The sequence below is a fragment of the Podarcis raffonei genome, chromosome 16, assembly GCF_027172205.1.
Source record: "Podarcis raffonei isolate rPodRaf1 chromosome 16, rPodRaf1.pri, whole genome shotgun sequence".
Lineage (NCBI taxonomy): Eukaryota > Metazoa > Chordata > Lepidosauria > Squamata > Lacertidae > Podarcis > Podarcis raffonei.
The window spans coordinates 12,613,320-12,631,785 of NC_070617.1; the positions used below are offsets into that span (position 1 = coordinate 12,613,320).

General features: G+C 45.9%; 1 protein-coding gene across 5 annotated transcripts; it reads right to left on the minus strand.

Moving 5' to 3' along the window:
• Positions 1-928: 928 nt before the first annotated feature.
• NAA40 (N-alpha-acetyltransferase 40, NatD catalytic subunit) lies at positions 929-18,192 on the minus strand. Of its 5 annotated transcripts, XM_053369335.1 has the most exons (8): positions 17,726-17,979; positions 13,720-13,815; positions 13,054-13,106; positions 12,705-12,800; positions 11,891-12,049; positions 7,563-7,646; positions 5,978-6,055; positions 929-4,880 (listed from the first exon to the last, which is right to left on the minus strand). In XM_053369335.1, the coding sequence occupies exons 1-8, from the start codon at positions 17,729-17,731 to the stop codon at positions 4,739-4,741; spliced, it is 714 nt and encodes a 237-aa protein (XP_053225310.1). In that variant the 5' UTR covers positions 17,732-17,979; the 3' UTR covers positions 929-4,738. The 5 variants fall into 5 exon arrangements, with proteins under 5 accessions (XP_053225310.1, XP_053225311.1, XP_053225312.1 ...); XM_053369336.1 differs by lacking the exon at positions 13,054-13,106 and having other exon boundaries at positions 17,887-18,192; XM_053369337.1 differs by lacking the exon at positions 13,054-13,106 and having other exon boundaries at positions 17,896-18,191.
• Positions 18,193-18,466: the final 274 nt, after the last annotated feature.

Here is an 18,466-nt window from a genome sequence, read left to right on the forward strand (position 1 = left end):
TCTGCTTACTTATATTACGTTTTACTGCATTACATGGAATACGTGTATTACATTCTATGGAATTCAAACTGCAATACACTAAAAGACAAGAAAGAAAGGAAGCAATGAAACTGCAGTTGAGAATCGTACAGTATCTAGCACAGCACATGAAACTTGATGCAACAGGCAGAAAACCATTTAAGTGGTGCCTAGAACTGGACGCAGTACACCAGATGGGGTTCTGGCTAAGGCAGAATAAAGTGTACTATTGCACCCCTTGATCCGGACACTATACTTCTGTTGATGCAGCCTAGAATTGCATTAGCTTTTTTTGCTGCGGCATCACACTGTTGACTCGCGTTCAGCTTCTGGTCTGCTAAGGCCTGTCTCATCTCAGCTGAGAGTTCCACAGAGTTGAGACCACAATACTGAATGCACAGGTTCTGAGCTGGGCATCTGAGCCACTAACAGTCTTCCCTGAATATCACAGTGATCAAGGGGGAATATAAAGGAATCAAGTGGTCTTTAATGGCCTTTCATCCTTGGGAAAGGATAGAAACTGCTCAGATGGTTGAATTAATGAGTGCTTATTAAAAAACCATAGGGGGAAGGGCCAGGTTGCTTCCAAACATCCCAGGATTTGCACACTTGAGACATTTGAGAAACACACACAGCTAGAGACTGAAGAAAATGTTTATTTTCAAACATATGAATAAAACAAATACCAAAATTAAAAAGTCAGCTTGTTCCCTTTGATTCTGGTGAAAATATTTGCCAAGAAATGTAATTACCATAGAAAATTATTCTAAAAACTTTTGGGGGGACAACCCCCCCAAAAAAACCACAAAATAAAGAGGGCAAATGAAGAGGGCAAAAAGGACACTAGATACATAGAAGTATACAGTGCAGAGTTTACAACTTAATATTACAAAGCATGCCAGATTTGGGGGGGGCGGGGGGGGGAAAATAAAAATACAAGTGAGAGTTAGCCACACTCAACCACCTTTTCTTGATACTTTGGAATACGGAAAGAGATTCACGTATAAGGTAACAAAAACAAAAGGTTAATATAGCAAACTGCAATTATCAATGGATTTTTGCTATAGGGAGGTAATATCCAGAGAACTGTTAGCTTATCTACTGTTCAAAAAGTCCAAAAGAGCTAGAAGCTTCGTAGACTGTCCCTAGCATATCAAACAAAACAAAAATGAACACGATAGCAACTTTCCCATGTTAATAATTTAAAAAAAAGCAACAGGGGGGCTTATCTTAGGAACATGGTTGTTTTTTAAACAAAAAAGGGGATTGTTTTGTGTTAAATGAGGCCCATTTGTTTCTACATCCTGCTACAGGCAATTAAGTGAGACCAGGATGACATGGTCATGCCAAAGAGTGAAGTTGACTCCACAAACTTTCAGGGGGACAGTGCTAAGATGAGTAGATGCCCCATCCAAGAGAGGGGAGCAGAATAGCTCTCTTTGCCTTGGTCCTGCTCACAATGGAACAGATTAGATTAAAAACAGCCATGCAAGGCTGAATTCTGCGTCTCTTGTTGCCCTACGCCAGGGCGGCATGTTCCTGCACAAACAGGAGAGTGCATTAAAGAGCCCCCTACTGCCACATGGGAGAAAGACATGCTAAACCCATGCAGGGGAGCAAAGTGTTCTGGAAGCAGCAAGTGCTCAAAATTGTGTGCTACCCCCCAGCAAAGTGAGCGCCCCTTCAGTTAGGGCCCCCAGCCTGCCTGAGTAGTCTATCCTCCCCCACAGGCGGCATTTGGACCCCCTACCACAACTTCACTTTTTCATCACTTTGTATCTAGAAGGCACACATTTCCTGGGAGGTGAGAAGTGGCAGTGCCACATCCCAAAACCGCTGCACAGCAGGACTAGAGGTCCTCCATGTGTTACTGGACTACAACTCCCACCAGCCCTGACCAGTGACCACGCATACCTGGGGCTGTTGGGAGTTGGAGTCCAACCAAATCCAGAGGGCCACATGCTCCTCATCCCTGCCATAGAGTCTGTGGCACACTGCTGCCTATTCTGTAGCTGTAGCTGCCCCTTGATAAATGAGAGGTTGCAGAACGGGCACCAAGCTCATGAAGAGGTCTCCTGGCTGAGTCTCCATCACTTCCAGAAAGGGATAGGGAGATGCCTGTTAGACTGACTGAAAGCAGTGCTTGCAATGCTCTCAAGTTATCACTGGTCCATGAGCCTTTCCCCAGTGCTGACAACTGAAAGCAAAGCGAGTTTCTCAAGGGGGAAGGGGTGCAAACTAAGAAACATTCTGAGACTTGCAGCTTGCCTGTCTGTCTCACCATGCAGGCACCCTTGTCCCTGTCAATTCTGCAGCCAGGAGTGAGAAGACACAGTGATGAGATCCACTCGTAACCCGCCTGCAGATCAATCTTGGAAAATCTGATCCCCAGATGCTCACAATGTTGGCCATCGCTGCTCCAGCCCTGAATGATTCTGCAGCCTGAATGATCCACATGCACACACAAAAGCCTGCATGCAACTCACTCCTTGGCTGTAGACGATGCATTTCTACAAAAATCTAAGTATGAACTTGTGGAGTTACGATCCAATTTCCAAGAGAGGAAAAACCACTAGCAATCTTATCTATTTGGTAAGATGCAATTCAAGTAGCAGGGCAATTTTTAATTCTTAAAAAAGAGGCTTGGGGCCAGAGAAAGCCAGCATGGTGTTCTCCAGATGTTGCTGAATGATCCTCCCTGATTGTAGGTCATGCTGGCTGTGGCTGATGGGAGGTGGAGTCCAGCAACATCTGGGGGAGGGGCACTCACACTGGTCACCCCGAGTTCAGGCATTTAAAGGCTGAAGAGTAGGAAGAGTAGGAGCACCCATTTTGCATCCCTTCAGAGGGAACCAGAAAAAGGCAAAGAGGCACACCCTGAGACAGAAGTGAGGTCCTGAGGTTGTGCGGCTGGTGCGAGAGGCTCCATTTTGGGCAAAGGGGAGTTATGGGATGGATCACTTGCACCACCAGCATTGCTACAGCAGAGGAGGACCAACACTGGAAAATACTACCCAGGCAGTTGTCAGCAGGGCCTGGTAGAGCATGCAACGACAGAACTTGGGACGCACGAAAGCTATTGGCGGTTGCCTGGCAACCAACAGCCACTCTCCTCCCAAAACTGCTGCTATGTTGCAGCCTAGATCGCTAAGGAAGCCTGGTGGGAAGAGCAGGGCCAGGCCAGTGACTGACAGTTGCAGCAGGATGACCTGGCTGGTCAATTCTTAACACCTCAAATGAAGCTTGTACACACCAACACACCTCACTGAGGCAAGAAGGAAGTAAGATGTCATTTCTGCACAACATGTCATAAAGAAGGGAAAATGACACTACACTGTGTTAAAAAGCTGCAACTCAAGATAATTAACTGAAGGCAAAGGCTGTCCCTTCTGATGATGAAGCATCAATGCAAAGCCAAGGCATTTAAGAACATCTTTAAAGAAAAACCCAAACCAGAACATCCTTGCTTCATAATATACAGCAGGGATGAGGAACCTATAGTTTTCAAGATGGGTGTTTGGGCTCCAGTTCCCATCCTCCCCAACCACTGCCCATGCTGGCTGGGGCTGATGGGAGCTGGAAACCAATAGCAGCTGGAGGGCCACAGGTTACTCACCCCGCTACACAGGATTCAGAAATGCCAGAGCTGCCTGTTTCCCAAAGACTCAAAAGGGTGAAGGGACCTGAACAAACAAAAATGTTAATAGCATTTGAAAAAAATAAATCTCTTGCACACTTCCTTCAACTCAGCCTTTTGGACACAGGAATAGCAAATTCAGATATCATTGCTTCGAACTCTTGCAAGTTTTCTCCAGGTGGTTTGTCTGTGCGCAGAAAGTCACCTGTGTAGGTCACTGATAGCTTGATTTGGCTTCTAAGGTCCTCTAAGGACACAGCCATATGGGACTCGGCAGCAGCAAACTGCAGAAGCAGAACATCTGCATCAATATTTCCCCCACCCCCCACGTATAAACAAAAGGGAAGTGCTCCAGGCATGATCAATGCAGAACATTAATCAGGGTATGATTCTAAAACCTGTACAAATCTTTTCTCCTCCCCTCCCCTCTCCCCCCATCAACCAAAAAACAACAGGTGGCTGCAACATACACCCAGGAGAAATCCAAGCAACAGGATGGAGTCAGGCAAGGTTTCCCCAGGTAGCCCATGCAGGGGACCACATCCAATTTGATACACATTGCAGTTTTGTGGCAAAACAGCAGTCCAATGTAATGACCGAAGAAAGGAGAGGCACAGATCAATGCAGGTGAGGAAAGGTCACGTTTCTAGATCTGCTACTCCAATAAGGATTCTGTAAAACTCACTCCCTGCACCTCTTCAGCTTGGAGGGAGAGAGCTATCCCCACCATTCACTTGGGGATTTAACTATTTCTTCACTGCAGCAGCGTGAGCTTAACAAATAAGCAAGCAAACCCTGCTGCCCAGATTCATGCCTTCGGATCAAGACTGTAAGTATGCAAGATCTAGCACTAGGTCTGAGAGTTAGGCATGACTTTGGTTCCCAGAGCCTCCCGTACGGAGGAAGATCTTCCATCCTGGGATTCAGGATGCAATAAAGGAGTCTTGTTTGTCCTGGCTTGGGGGTGTACCAAGAAATGGAGGAAGTGGGGAGGTGGAGGGCAGGATCAGGCAATGGAAACCAAAGAGAAAGGCAGGGTTGTGTGGAGAGAGCCGGGTTCTTTCTCAAGAGTGAAGGACAACCTCAATGGCAGCAGCCTCCGCAGTGACCACCCAGGTGAGCGTGCTGGCTCTCGCCAAACTTTGTTCTCCGGCTGAGGATCTCGTAGGAGCAATCATCCCCGCAGCAGCCAGACATGCTGGGTGAGGTATCATCGATTTCAAACCTGCAGGGGCAGAAGTGGTTGTGGTGAAGGAGGAGGAGGAGAGGAGATAGAGAAAAGTGTCAGGTGGCATTTGCATCAATGCTTAAAATGCAGCCACATCTGTGCAACTGGAGCTGGCCTGGCCCCTTGGCGTGGTCTCCACAAGCAACTGATTGCATGAAGAGTCTATTTGTAGAAACAGGGCAGCATCAGAAGAAAAGAAAACATGTGAGGAAAGCCCTGCTGACCAGACCAAAGGCCCAGGATCCTTGTTTTACAGTAGCCAAGCAGATGTCCCAAAAGGGAGCCTGTGATCAGGATCAGATTTTCATAGGCATACTGCCTCTGACAGTGGAGGGAAGACTGTGACTAACAGCCTTATATTCCATGAATTGCTCTTATTCCATGAATTGCTCTAGTCCCATTTCAAAGCTTTCCAAGTTGGTCCAGGCCATCGCAATATCTTGTGGGAAGCTGGAGTTATTTGGTAGTTTGTGCTGTTGTTGAACACTGCCTGATGCCCTTGGCCTAAGAAAGGTGTGGGGAACCTCAGACCTCCAAGGCCTCCTCTCCTGGCCTCATCTCCACCCAGCAATTAGACCGGGGTGGGGGGTGGGGAGCCTTCTACTGGAACCAGTGGGAGCTTTCTTTCCATTGTTGCAGGGGGAAGGAAGCAGGAAAAATGGATGATCTTCCTGGAGATTGTAGCTGGGAAGGAAAGGACTAGGTGTGTGGATGTATAGGATATATATGGGCGCACCCACTTTGCTTTGGCCCCACCCACCTCTGGCATGTGGTCTCCCAGAAGGTTAGCCATGAAGGAATATTGTTCTGAAAAGGGCTCTGCGCCCTTTGCTCAGAGAGGGACAGGGAACCACTGGCCCTCTACATTTTGTTGGACTCCAACTCCCATCAATCCCAGCCAGCATGCCCAGAGGTCAGGGATGTTGAGTCCAGGAACATCTGAAGGACCATATGCTCCCTATCCCTGGCCAAAGAGAGTCCAATAACCAACTATCAGCTCTGACTCACAGGGGTAGGAGAGGGGCATCTCCCCAAACCCATCTTCTTCTGGTCTCTACTTCAGGTGAGCAAAAAAGAAGTAAATGAAGTCTTACTGTAACGCTTCTCTGAAGAACTGGTAGGCCCCATGATTGTGTTTAAATACTGTTAACATGACTTTCTTCATCTGTGTACTAAGAGCCAGGGAGAAGACAAGGTCAGCATGGTATGAGGTCACAAGAAAGAAAGCAAAAGCAAAACAAAGTTCCTTGCACTTTCACAGTAGTCTAATTTAAATTAGTTCCAATCACATGTAAAAATTGAAATTATTAAATAAATACACACACGTGTCAGTATATTTGGGGATGGCCATCTTCTCTTAACCCAAAGTTTGAAAGTGCATTTGGTATAGAATTGGATCCTCCAGACAACTGCCAAGTTTTAGCAGAGCTAACACAGTACTAACTAAAGCCAAGAGCATAATCTAATGACTGTACCCAATGACTGTACTCTGAGTAGGGCTCATTCAAAAGAATGGACTTGATCAACTTTGGTTTACTCATTTCAGTGTGCCTACTCACAGTAGGACTTCACTGGATACAACCCTAGGTTTTAAAATCCAGACATTTTCAAAGAGCACAGCAAGCTAGCTAGCACGACAGCAGTTTATAGCTGCACGTTCATCTGGGAGCAATTATCTTGCGTGCTCACACACCTGTTATGTGCAAATCAGATGATGCCGATGATTATATTAAAGCGAGATTGTAGCCTAGGGATGGGAAATCTGTGGTCCTGCAGATGTTGTTGAACTCCAACTCCCATAATCTCTGATGGGGCTGATGGGAGCTGGAGTCCAGCAACATTTGGAGGGCCACAGGTTTCCCTATCCCAACACTAGTCTTTACAACTACCAAAGGAAGCTCAAAAAGGTGTCAGAAGGGATTGTTGAAGATTTAGGGAAGGGTGCTGCTCAGGAATTTCATCACCCAAGGTCTTCAGAAGGCTCCAGTTCTGGTCCACACTAAATTCGTTGCAGTGTGCTTTTTATTTTATTTTAATGCAAGCAAAATAAAAATGCCTAATTTGATACATACAACATGCAGAGGGTTGTATACAAGGCTAGTTCTACACAGAGTAGACCCCCTGAAGTTAATAGACAGGAGTAATTTAGGATCATGAATTTCAGCTTGGGAGAATTTAGCTGGATATGGTTAAGAGGTTAAAAACAGAACCATCTGAATTCACACTGGCCTGGTTCAGACAACAGCACAGCAAGTTCAAACCGTGGCTTACCAGGAACTGTGCAGCTGCTTTTCTTCTCCCCAGTCGTTTTGAGCACAAACCCTGGCAACAGCTCAAGGTTAAGCTCTCTCCTCTCACCAAGCTTGAGTCCCACTTCAGATAACACACTAAGCCAAACCTTGGAGTGGCAGTAAAAAAGAGCAGGAACAAGCAAAGCAGCAGCAGCAGGCTTTTGTCTGGAAACCTGCATGGTTGCACGAACCTGGTAATCCATAGTTAGGGTGGCCATGCAACTCAGGCCATTATATGTCAATCCTTGGTATCAAGATATTCAGGGTTTGTTAGGGGTTTTTTAATGGGGAGAGATTAGCGACTCCAAGTGGGCATGTTTAGGACTGCAGTTTCAGACAGCTAGAGAGAATTGTAATTCAGAGGAAGAGGAAAAAATAGTGCACTTACCTGTTCGCCACGAGCTGTAGGATCTGTATGAGAAATTTGCCGAGACCTTTCCTTCTCACTTTGCTTTCCAGCTGTACTTCGTAGCTGAGGAGTTGAGGAAAGGGTGAGCTTCAACATGCAATTAAAGAACACCCAGGCCTTGAAATCCCCCCACAAACATCGCTGCCCTGAGCTGCAAAATTCCACCCCCACCCCCATTCAGTCTTTCCCCACAGCTTCAGATGACATAATGGATGCAAATGGCTTTCAAACTCTCAGGGGAAAAGGAAAATAGAACTATATAAGCACTAAACAATGATTATTATTATTTTTTAAAGATATTTATTAAAATTTTCCATTGTAATACATTAAAAAAATCAAAAAACAAAAAAGTTTAAAAACACATAGAATTCACAATCCTTATTTTCAATAACATATTTCCCTGACTTCCCCACACCTCCCCCTCTTGTATTCCAATTCAAATTGTTGGTTCAACAAGTTCTTATCCCTAATTTTTAACCTTTTTATATTTAGTTCATTTAAAAAAACCAATTTTGCCTTATAAACATCAATAGTGATACATCAGTGCTTATTCTTAAAACCTTTTTCTAAAGTCGGCCTAAATTCCCTTCCACGATTTCCTCAATTCTCAGACAGATAACAAAAGTAAAAACAAAACAGATTATAATTATACACCCTTTGGATTCCTAAACTCCACCCCCCCTTTCCCGGTTTCAATCCCCAACAAACGTCCATCAATCAATCTACTATCAGCCTGGAGATCTCACGTCCGAGGCTCTTAATTCTCTCTCAGTTCCTCTCTGCCGGTTTTTTTGATAGTCCTTGGTATTAAGCACCAAATCTCGGAGAAGCACTAGTCCAATAGGGTCCATGTTTCTTCCAGCCAGACCTCCATACTTAAAAGTGGAGCCTGAATCTTGTTTCTTACTCCTTTCAAGACCAAATGTCCCCAAAGCTCCAACTTCCACCTTAATCAAATTTGTAATCCTTGGGTCTTCTGATCTCCACATAAGGAGATCTCTCCATTCTTCAGTCTCCAATTCAGACCAAATTTTCACCATCAAGTTCTTATTTTCCTTTGTAACCATCATGTCAGGCCTCTGGCCCTCCTTTATTTTCTGTAACATTACATCTCCTCCTTCCTTTTCCTCAGGAACAACATATATCTCTTTCTTCACACTCTCAGAACTCTCAAGTTTCTCTTCTTGTCCAGCTGCATGGGCTTCCTGAGTCAATTCCTTATCAAATTCAATGGATTTGTTTACTGTTAAGTCCAGAGTTGCAACATTGGTAGCCAAAACATCAATTTGGCCTTGTAACTTTCCCAAGAGAAGAAAAACTCTGTCCAATTTAGCTTGAATTTTTCCTCCTTCGGCCATTCTTGTAATGTCCCAAAACCCCCTCTAGAGGGATTTTGGTTACTTAATCTTCCTTCCAGTTCAAATCCGAAAGTAAAATTAGTTTGTATCAGTTCTTCCTTATTTTCAACAAAGTATAGTCAAATTATAACAAATATAGCCAGCAGAAGCAGCAGAAACAAAGTTCTCTTTTTCCGTCTTGACAGCTAATTTGACAGCTGTCAAACTCTTCAATGTCTTTTCAACAGGCTCTCTCGCGGATCACTCCCGGGTCCGGGGGTGTGTGTGACACTTCAGCTCCCAAAATTAGCTCTTATACTCCAGTAAAATTTCTTCTAGTGCCAAATCGTGAAATTAATGTCTTTTACCCAATAATAATAAAAAAAGAATTCTCTCGACCTTAGTTAGCAGGTCCTTGCTTTAGATTGTTTACAAGACGGGGAGACGGACTTCCTGTTTACGCCTTCCCCGATCGTGCCTAATTCACAAAAGAAAAATTTCCTTAGAAATCCAATTTCCGTAGTACTCACAGGTTGTTATTTTAAAGTCCAAATCACAAGAAGAAGTCAGCGCTCTCCGGCCATGGCAGCGCAGCTTCACTCCGCAGGAGAAGCAGTCGACTCTCAGCACCGCGCCTCTCACCCCGTCCCCCGTTCCGAAGCCTTTAAAAAGGCTCCTTCGCAGGTCGGGGGGGCGCAAATGGTGCCCGCCGAGTCACCAGGTTCACAGGCTTCACCGCCTGTGATTTTTAAGGGTCCCCGCGTCGCCGCAGCGGTAAGACCCTAATCCTGTGGAGCCGATTCCCTCCGGAGCTAGGAGGGAATCCGCCATTAGCCGATGGCACTAACCCGGAAGTCCCTAAACAATGATTATTTAAGCCACAACTGATTTGTAATGTTGCATTCACCCCTTCTCTTCCACCACTTTGGCAGCTGCAAGAACACAGATTTTGCACCTGGAATAAACACAGCAGTTTACACACATAAATCAAACAACAAATCTGTGCGGATTTTCATGGAAGATAAGGCTTTGAAGGCCATGCTTCATAGTTGGAGGCAATGTCTTTCTGAATACCAGTTTCAGGAAACCACAGGGCAGAAAGGTGCTCTTGCACTCGAGTCTTGCTTGTGGGCTTCCCATGGGAATCGCTGGCCACTGTGAGAACAGGAAGCTGGACTAGATGGACCACTGACTTGATTCAGCAGGACTGTTCTTTATGTGCTTCTGTTCAGAACATAGGAAGCTGTCTTATACCAGGCAAGGCTACACCAGAAGCTGTCCAAGGCAGAGAAAGGTGTCTCCCGTCACCTGCTACCTGACCTTGAAGCTGGAAGATGCTGGGGACTGAATACATCATATGGTCTTCCACAACCAGATGACCGCCAGGCATTTTTTAATACTACTCTCACTAGGCCCAACCAGTGTGACAAGTGATGTAGGGTGATAGGAGCTGTAGTCCAACAACATCTAAAGGGAAGCAGCATGGAGAAGGATGGTATATATCAAGCTTGGAGTTATCAGCATCCTCAGGGAAACCCAAGGTTTTTTTAGGAGTCTTTAGGGACAAGTTTACAAGGGACACGGGTGGCACTGTGGGTTAAAGCCTCAGCGCCTAGGACTTGCCGATCGAAAGGTCGGCGGTTCGAATCCCCGTGGCGGGGTGCGCTCCCGTTGCTCGGTCCCAGCGCCTGCCAACCTAGCAGTTCGAAAGCACCCCCGGGTGCAAGTAGATAAATAGGGACCGCTTACTAGCGGGAAGGTAAACGGCGTTCCGTGTGCTGCGCTGGCTCACCAGATGCAGCTTTGTCACGCTGGCCACGTGACCCGGAAGTGTCTGCGGACAGCGCTGGCCCCCCGGCCTATAGAGTGAGATGGGCGCACAACCCTAGAGTCTGGCAAGACTGGCCCGTACGGGCAGGGATACCTTTACCTTTAGGGACAAGTTTAAGAGACTAAAATGAATAAATCCCCAAACAGCTGAATGAGGATCAAGTAGCCAAGGAACATAGGAATGTTGGATGGATGGGTGCAGAATGGAAAGGAACAACCTGAAAGAGGGCATGGCTGGCCTGCACACTGAACAAGAGCACTCCACACTTTAACTTTTTTTGTGTGGGACATTACTGCAGTCAACCCAACAATTTGTGCTTTGCCAGATGGGAACGTGAAGGAGCTGAGGCTCACAGGGCTTTCCTGTAAAATTTGCTACAGAAAACTCTGTGAGATTTCTTCCTTTGTCTGCCTTTGACAGGAAGCTGTAACACTATGTACTTCCTTCCTCCTTGGGGCAGACTCCTCTTTCTTCATTATGCTTCCAAGCTGGCCACACATACATGTCTGAACTCTGCACTCTGAACTCACCATTTTTGAACTTACATTTTGTACTTTTGTAACTCAGATGGTAGTTTTGCTGATGATCTTGCTACTGTAACTGATGATTCGAAACCTAAATTATGTAACTAATTACTACATTCATTTCTTCACAAAACAATGTGTGTGCGATTGTTATTTTAAGAGGGGGCAAAAGGGTAGGTAATTCCAGGGAAAATACAGTCCGCATTAAAGCATTCTGGATTATTGTTCCAAGAAGTTAAATCAATCTTGTCTTAGCTTCCAAGTTTAAGCTGCAAAGGATGGTACTGTGCTGATCTCACTAATGTGAGCAAGGAAGCAGTAATAACTAAACAATATATTCCCTCCTAGTGTCTAAATCTATTATTACATTTTGTGTGTTAGTTATCGAAAGAGCAGCTTTTTGTCCCCTATTATATAGCTGGGCTGATACATGATATCAATAAGCTTCCACTTCCCACATCCCCTTTCCTGTACCCTGCAAAATTTTGTAGCAGGTTTGACTTGTGTACATCCTTCCACTCTGCCATGATCCACCTGGCCCTCCCCAAGTGCAGAATCTGAGGGCACTCCAAGAGTCCTGAAAACAAATATGAACGTGCCTAGCAGGAGACGTACCAATAGAGGACCTCATCCCCGCACTCCACATCAAAGCGGAAGTGTGAGAAAGCCACGGGAAGGGAGCCATCATCCAGAGCGATTAGGTACCAAGCACGGTCATCTGACATCTCATCTCGTTTCTCCCGGTCTTTCCAGCCCCACTCGCTCTGCTCATACCTGTGGAGAGGAAGAGAGCATAAAAACCAATCGCTTCACACCCTCTCCTTAGGGGAGAGCTCAGCCACCTGGAGATAGTACTCACCATAAGAAGCAGCCTGCATTGCTGCCTAGGAGAGGGAGGGAATCTCTTGGGTACCGGAGCACGTTCGGGACCCGTTCCCCTTCTCCACCTGGGCTTTGAGCAGCACCTCTGGATGGCTACCTAGCAAACTCTGCAAAGCGGACCCAACTCTATTAGCCATCAGAGGGGACAAGAAGCTGGTTTGCAAGACAACTGCATGACAGTTAGCAATGCAATTGCCTGATAGGCTCTGCAATCTGTTCTACTTTCTTACTTCCTCGAATCCCTTACAGAGAAAAAGTCATGAAAAACTGATCATACTAACAAAACAGCAGCCTCTGTTGGGAATCTCTGAAACACAGAAAACTGAGTCAAGCCCTTGATCCATTTACCCCAGGATTGCCTATTCTGACTTGCAGTAGATCTCTACTATCTGGAGCACAATGCTTTTTTTTTTTAAGCAGAGATACGACTTTTGGGGGATGGGAAAGAAAGGGAGTCACCCCCCCCCGCTCTTGCACATCCCCACAACAGCTGGCAATTGCTCCCCACTGCCGCCCACTACCCCTGAGTGTCCCCCTTGGGCCTTACAAGGTCTGCATGTTTGTTTTGGTTAGTTCAAAAGCCCAGTCGAGTGTGGTCGGGTCCAAGCTGGAAACTCGTTTGCAGTCAATGGAGACGTTTAACCTGCAAAGAGAGAAAGGAAACGGAAGCCATTAGGTTTCAATATACATAAATAGAAGTCCACTTTGTAGCTGAGTCCCAGGAGCAAGAAGCCTGCAATACCAGACGGAGCAGCAGCAAGCATTTCATGGCTTTCCACACACACACACACACACACACACACACACACAGTCTCAAAGCCTGTGCCTAAGGCTTTGACCAAGAAGACCTGGGTTCAAATCCCTCTAGCCTCAAAGAGCAGAGAACTTCTACTCACCCATTTCTGTCATATTTCTTGAACACTGGGAAGGCTTCTAAGGGGTCTCCCAACTATGGAAAGAAAGAGAGTATACTAAGGAAGAGATAGATGTCTGCAGTGCAGTCAAGCAAAGAGATACTTTTTCAGGGGCTTTTAACATTTAAAGGGTTCATTTTGGGAAAAGTGCTCTCTCTCTCGCTTTTAGCCCACCATGAATTCCAAGTGGGGAAGAGAGAAAGTGTTTAGAGTTGGGGGTTTTTAAACCACTTCTTGTTTATTTGCATATACTGTTCAAGAAATTTTGGAACAGCAAACAGCGGATAAGTTATAATGAGTGGTCTCTAATATTCAGCAGCAACATCTTGGCAGCAGGGACAGACAGTGTTAATTGGCTGGTGCTGCACAGAAATAAGCAAACTGGGTCCAGGCCATTGAGGGAACTTCCACAACCAAGTGGGGATTTGAACCTGGGTCTCTTTAACCCGAATCTAACCTTTAAATCCAGACTTCCCCAACTGGTGGACTCCTAATGTTTTGGACAACTCCCATCAGCCCTGGCCAGCATTACCAATGGTCAAGCAAGATGGTAGCTGCAGTCCAAACTATCTGGAGGGCACTGCTGCTCTACTGCCACTATACCAGGCTCAGTCTCCACTTAGAGGGGAAAGAGAAAACAAAGCTCACTTTATTTGCAGCTTCCACCTTGGCACAGATGGCATCCCTTGCTGCTCGCTCCTCCAGTCGTTTCTGTTTCTTCTCCTTGCCTTTACTTGATTTCCTCTGAAAGAAGAAGGGCTGAGATGTTAGAACAAGGCACAACATGTAAATGCAGCCGAGTTGTACTCAGTATATAGCCTTAAGCGTGGCTTCCCCCACAGGGACTACAAAAGTTCACTCCACAGCATCTCCAGGTATCTCCCAGCATCTGCTCTCCAGGGCTGGGAGAGACTCCTGCCTGTAATCCTAGAGCCACACTGTTGGTCAGTGTAGAGCAGTGGTTCCCAACTTTATTGGTGGCAATAAAAATACAATTAAAAATCATACAGCATCTAGCACAGTGTATTTTTAACTGCTTCTTTTATTTCTTATATATTGTGTTTTATTGTATTCCACAGAATCCAAAGTGTAAAACAATGCAAGATATAAAAATTGAAATACTATTACAAAGCAATGTGAAGATGTAACACAATGCAACTGTGGTTTCTGTCGTTGACTACAAATCCACAGACACTCCACAGACCACTTAAATGAAGCTCGTGGACCAGTTTGAGAACTCCTGGTGCAGACAATACTAAGTGAGACAGGCAGAATGGTCTGGCTCAGTTTAAGGCAGCTACCAGGGCTCCTATGTTCTATGAAACACTGGCAACCTAAGGATTATGCCAAACCAAATGATGCTGCCAAACAGGGAAAGCTATTTCTAGTAGAGCAACAAAGCAAAATAAAAACAGAGAGCTTACTCTCAATTTGCAGCTCCACTGATTAATATTGCCCCTCACTGCTTCAACTAAACCTTGTGGATTAATTGACCACTTCAGCCAATTAAAGCTTGCAGGTTTAAACACACACACACACACACACACACACACACACACATCCTTTTGGCCAGAGCAGTGCTAGGGAACACAGGGAAATGCTAAGAACTTGCAGCTCATGGGTGACAGAGGGTTTTTTCATTTGTTATATTTCTCCTCTCATATCACGATTTTTCCTGTCCAAGGTGTGGGTGAGTGTAAGGAGGTTATGATGCAGGCTTTGAGAGCAACAGGGAACATCAAACCCTAGAACAAGGGTAGCCAGTGGGGTACCTTCTAGAGGTTTTGAAATAGAACTTCCATCAGCCCCAACCAGGCTAGCCAGCGGTCAGAGATGATGGGAGTTGTAGCTAAGCAAAATCTGCAGGGCATGCAGCCTCTTGTGCTAAAGAGACAGGACCCAGGCTTCCTAGAGAAACAGCTTTCTATCCTCCATTCATTTTTCCACCTACAGTCCCAAGAGCCAGTTCAAATCTGACTTGGAAATACCGAGTTGTGTCCAGTGCTAGTGCAGCTCAGAATAGATCCATTGAAGTTAACATGACTTACCTTATTCATTAATTTTAATAGGTCTACTCTAAATAGGACTAACACTGGATACAATCACCATTTTTTGAAAAAGGAAGAAAAAGAAACACTCGCTTATGAAGTGTTGTTAAGTTTTGCCAGGCTGGTGAGTCAGTGAATACCAGAGGTTCTGAGCCAAAAACATGTGCCTAACCTCAATGTAACCCTTCCACCCTTGCTAAAGTTCAAGCAAGGACATCCTTCTCCCCCCCACCCCCAACGTGAAATTGGCTGGGAAGCTAGTTCAGTTGGAGCAGGAAGAAAGTGGGGCAGGAAGACTGCCAGCAGATGGGAGCAGAATGCTGTGCCTGCATCTTCCTGGCACAAGCAAGACCTGAAGCAACTTCCAAAACAATAAAAAAGGATAGATGGTGAACAGGCATGCACCTGCAATAAATATATATTTTTTTCCTTGCAGGTGCTATTCCGTTATGTAGGAAGATGGGGTTCTTTAGCTTGCTTGGAAGAGATAATTTTATGAACCCTTCTTTGACTGCTTCTGCCTTGCAGTGTAAGTATGTGAATGACATATTGTCGAATGTTATTTGTGGCACATCAACAGCAAGAAAGGTAAATAGGCTTCTTCCAGTTTATGGAAGTGTTTGTGTCAAGCCGTCTGAAGGCAGTTCTTGCACACCCCTGGGAAACAGGCAAGTGGTGACTGACAAGCTTGACCTATGACACGTTTTGAGAGAAGGTGCTTGTACCTTTAAGGGCTGAGCAGGCTAGGAGAATTCCAATAACTGCAGCTTCTCCCACAATGACAAGGTACACCTGCCAACACTTGGCATCTAAAAAACTGATTTATATTTATAAAAATCATACTGATGCTTCATGGGTTAACATACAGCCCACCCTGCCCCTGAGTTCCAGACACCTAGGATCATCCAGTTATAGAAAGGGAAAGAAAAACCATTCTTATCAGCAAGGCAAACAAATGTTAATTTGCTAACTTGAAGCACCTCCAATGCCATCTAGATTTTAGAAATATACAATGGTGTGAGGACTGAACTGGGTTAAAAAGGAAACCCTTTTTATTAGCATGGGTGGTCTCTTCAGATCTCCATGGAGAATGATGTATGTTAACAAAACAAAAGTATTTAATTATTTGTTCTGCTTTAAACAGAAAAACCTCTTCAAATAAAAAGTAAATGTGTTTTAAAAGAATGTGAGCACTGTCACTGGGCTGAACTGCCTGACAACCCCCACTATTGTTCTTCCATCCCAAATATTTCTGCCCAGGACAATTGATCCTAACCTTCCAAATATTTAACCTTTTCAGTTCTGCAATTATCCATTACTTCCCCCTGTAAATTGAACCCACCAAGGCCACATATCTCCGCTCCCCATCCTAAACCCTACTTCAAACCAGTCTTCCCCCTGTGTTTTGGACTCTCAAGTGCTATCAGTCAAGCCAGCATATCTGATGGGAGTTGTAGTCCAAAACAGTTGGAAGGCACCAGGTTGATAAAGTGGCCTAAAACACACCCATCCACCACGGTCCCAACCCCATTCACACCTCCTTCCAATACAAAACTTTTTATCTCCCCTTATATCTTCCCATTTCAAAACCCCACAACCTGACCCCATGCCTTCACATCCCATCATTATCTTAACACCCCCTGTCTCCTCCTCCTCCTCTCTCCTGGATTTCCCTCTTACTTTTTCATTTTCCTGCCCACATCAAACTTTCCTTTCTCTCCACCACCCTACTCCTCCAAATATTCCCCTGCATAATACAGTGGTACCTCGGGTTAAGTACTTAATTCGTTCAAGAGGTCCGTACTTAACCTGAAACTGTTCTTAACCTGAAGCACCACTTTAGCTAATGGGGCCTCCTGCTGCTGCCACGCTGCCGGAGCCCGATTTCTGTTCTTATCCTGAAGCAAAGTTCTTAACCTGAAGCACTAACCTGAAGTGTATGTAACCTGAAGCGTATGTAACCTGTACATGTTTCTCCAACTTGCTTTCACCTCTCCAAGCCAGTCCTTCCCTCCCTGATTTACCCCCCCCCCGCCTGTGTTAGGGTGTCATTACCTCAAAGTGCCCCCCTAATACCTGCCCCTCCCAAATTACTTTAATACCACCAATACCGTCAATTTATCCCACTTTCCACCGTCTATTTTAATCCTCGCCCCCCCATTAAACCTAACTTCTCCCTGCTTAGTTGCCTTATTACACCCCTACAGGTGTCCACCATTTACTTTCCTTCCTCTAAACTTGGCATCCCCCTCCCCAAGTCTCCTAATCCTACCACCACCAACCTGCCTGTAGGGGGGTCAGGAACCCCCGCCCCACTCATTTTTCAATGAACTACTTTAATATCTCAAATACCAATCCCTAAGCCTTTCCCCCACTTCTTCCAGCAGCAAACTTCCCATTATCGCCCCCAGCTCTCCCCCCGTTATTATTCCTTTGGTACCCCCAGACTGACCCCCTCTTTCGGATTTCCCCTTTATTTTTTCTCCCTACCCAACACAAAACTTTCCACCCACAGAATAGCGCCCCCCCATTTCACCCCCCCAAATCCTGACCCCCCTTCCCTTCCCGCTCCCCCCCACCCCGGGAGGAATCTAGGCCTTACTCACTCCCATGGCGATGACGACAACGAGCCCCCCTACAGTCTCCTCAAGATATCCGTAAAGCCGGGGGGGGCGAATGTGATAAGAGGCGGGGGGGGTGTTATTCCCCTACTGCGCCTGCGCAGTGCCCCAAATCAGCGGGGAAGAAAGAGACAACCAAACGGCACCTGACGCACAGCGTGGAGGTGGGAAGCATCTAAAGGAGAGCGGGGAGGGGCGTGGCCGCGCACGCGTGGCTCGGAATGTGGGTAGTGAAGAGGGCGGAAGGTAGGGGTAAAGGGGCTTCCGGAGCGCGTGCGCCGAAGAGGGGTTGGTGGCCTAAGCTTCAGAAGGCGGGGAGGGAAGAGGAGAATTTAAAGCGGAGGAAAGGCGGGAAAGTGTGGAAGACCTTGATTATGATGAGAGGGAGAGGATGGCGCGTGCGCGGTGTAGCTCTCGGAGTGCCCCGGTTCAATCTTCGGTCGCCGGTCTCGCGCTTTGGGGGGACCGTTGAGGCGAAGTTTCTTCCGCGCTGATTGGCTGTTGGGAGAGACGGCTGTTTTACCTCAGTGAGAGGGGAGATGGATGACTGCTGTGCCTCAACAAATTTCTCCTCATAATAGCCCTTGCTTTTCAGCTCTTAACTACTTTTCCTTTCCCTTTTTTTTTAAAAAAGAACAATTAAAATTCCAAATCCGTATATTAAAAGGCCACCGCCAGTCATCGCGACTAGCACAATAAAAAGCGGGACACCATTCTGAATATGTA

Coding starts and splice junctions, on each gene's coding strand:
- NAA40 (XM_053369335.1), bottom strand. Junction 13,107..13,719: donor AGGTGGAAGCTGCAAATAAA/GTGAGCTTTGTT, acceptor TTCTTTCCATAG/TTGGGAGACCCCTTAGAAGC. Junction 12,050..12,704: donor AAAACAAACATGCAGACCTT/GTAAGGCCCAAG, acceptor TCCTCTCCACAG/GTATGAGCAGAGCGAGTGGG.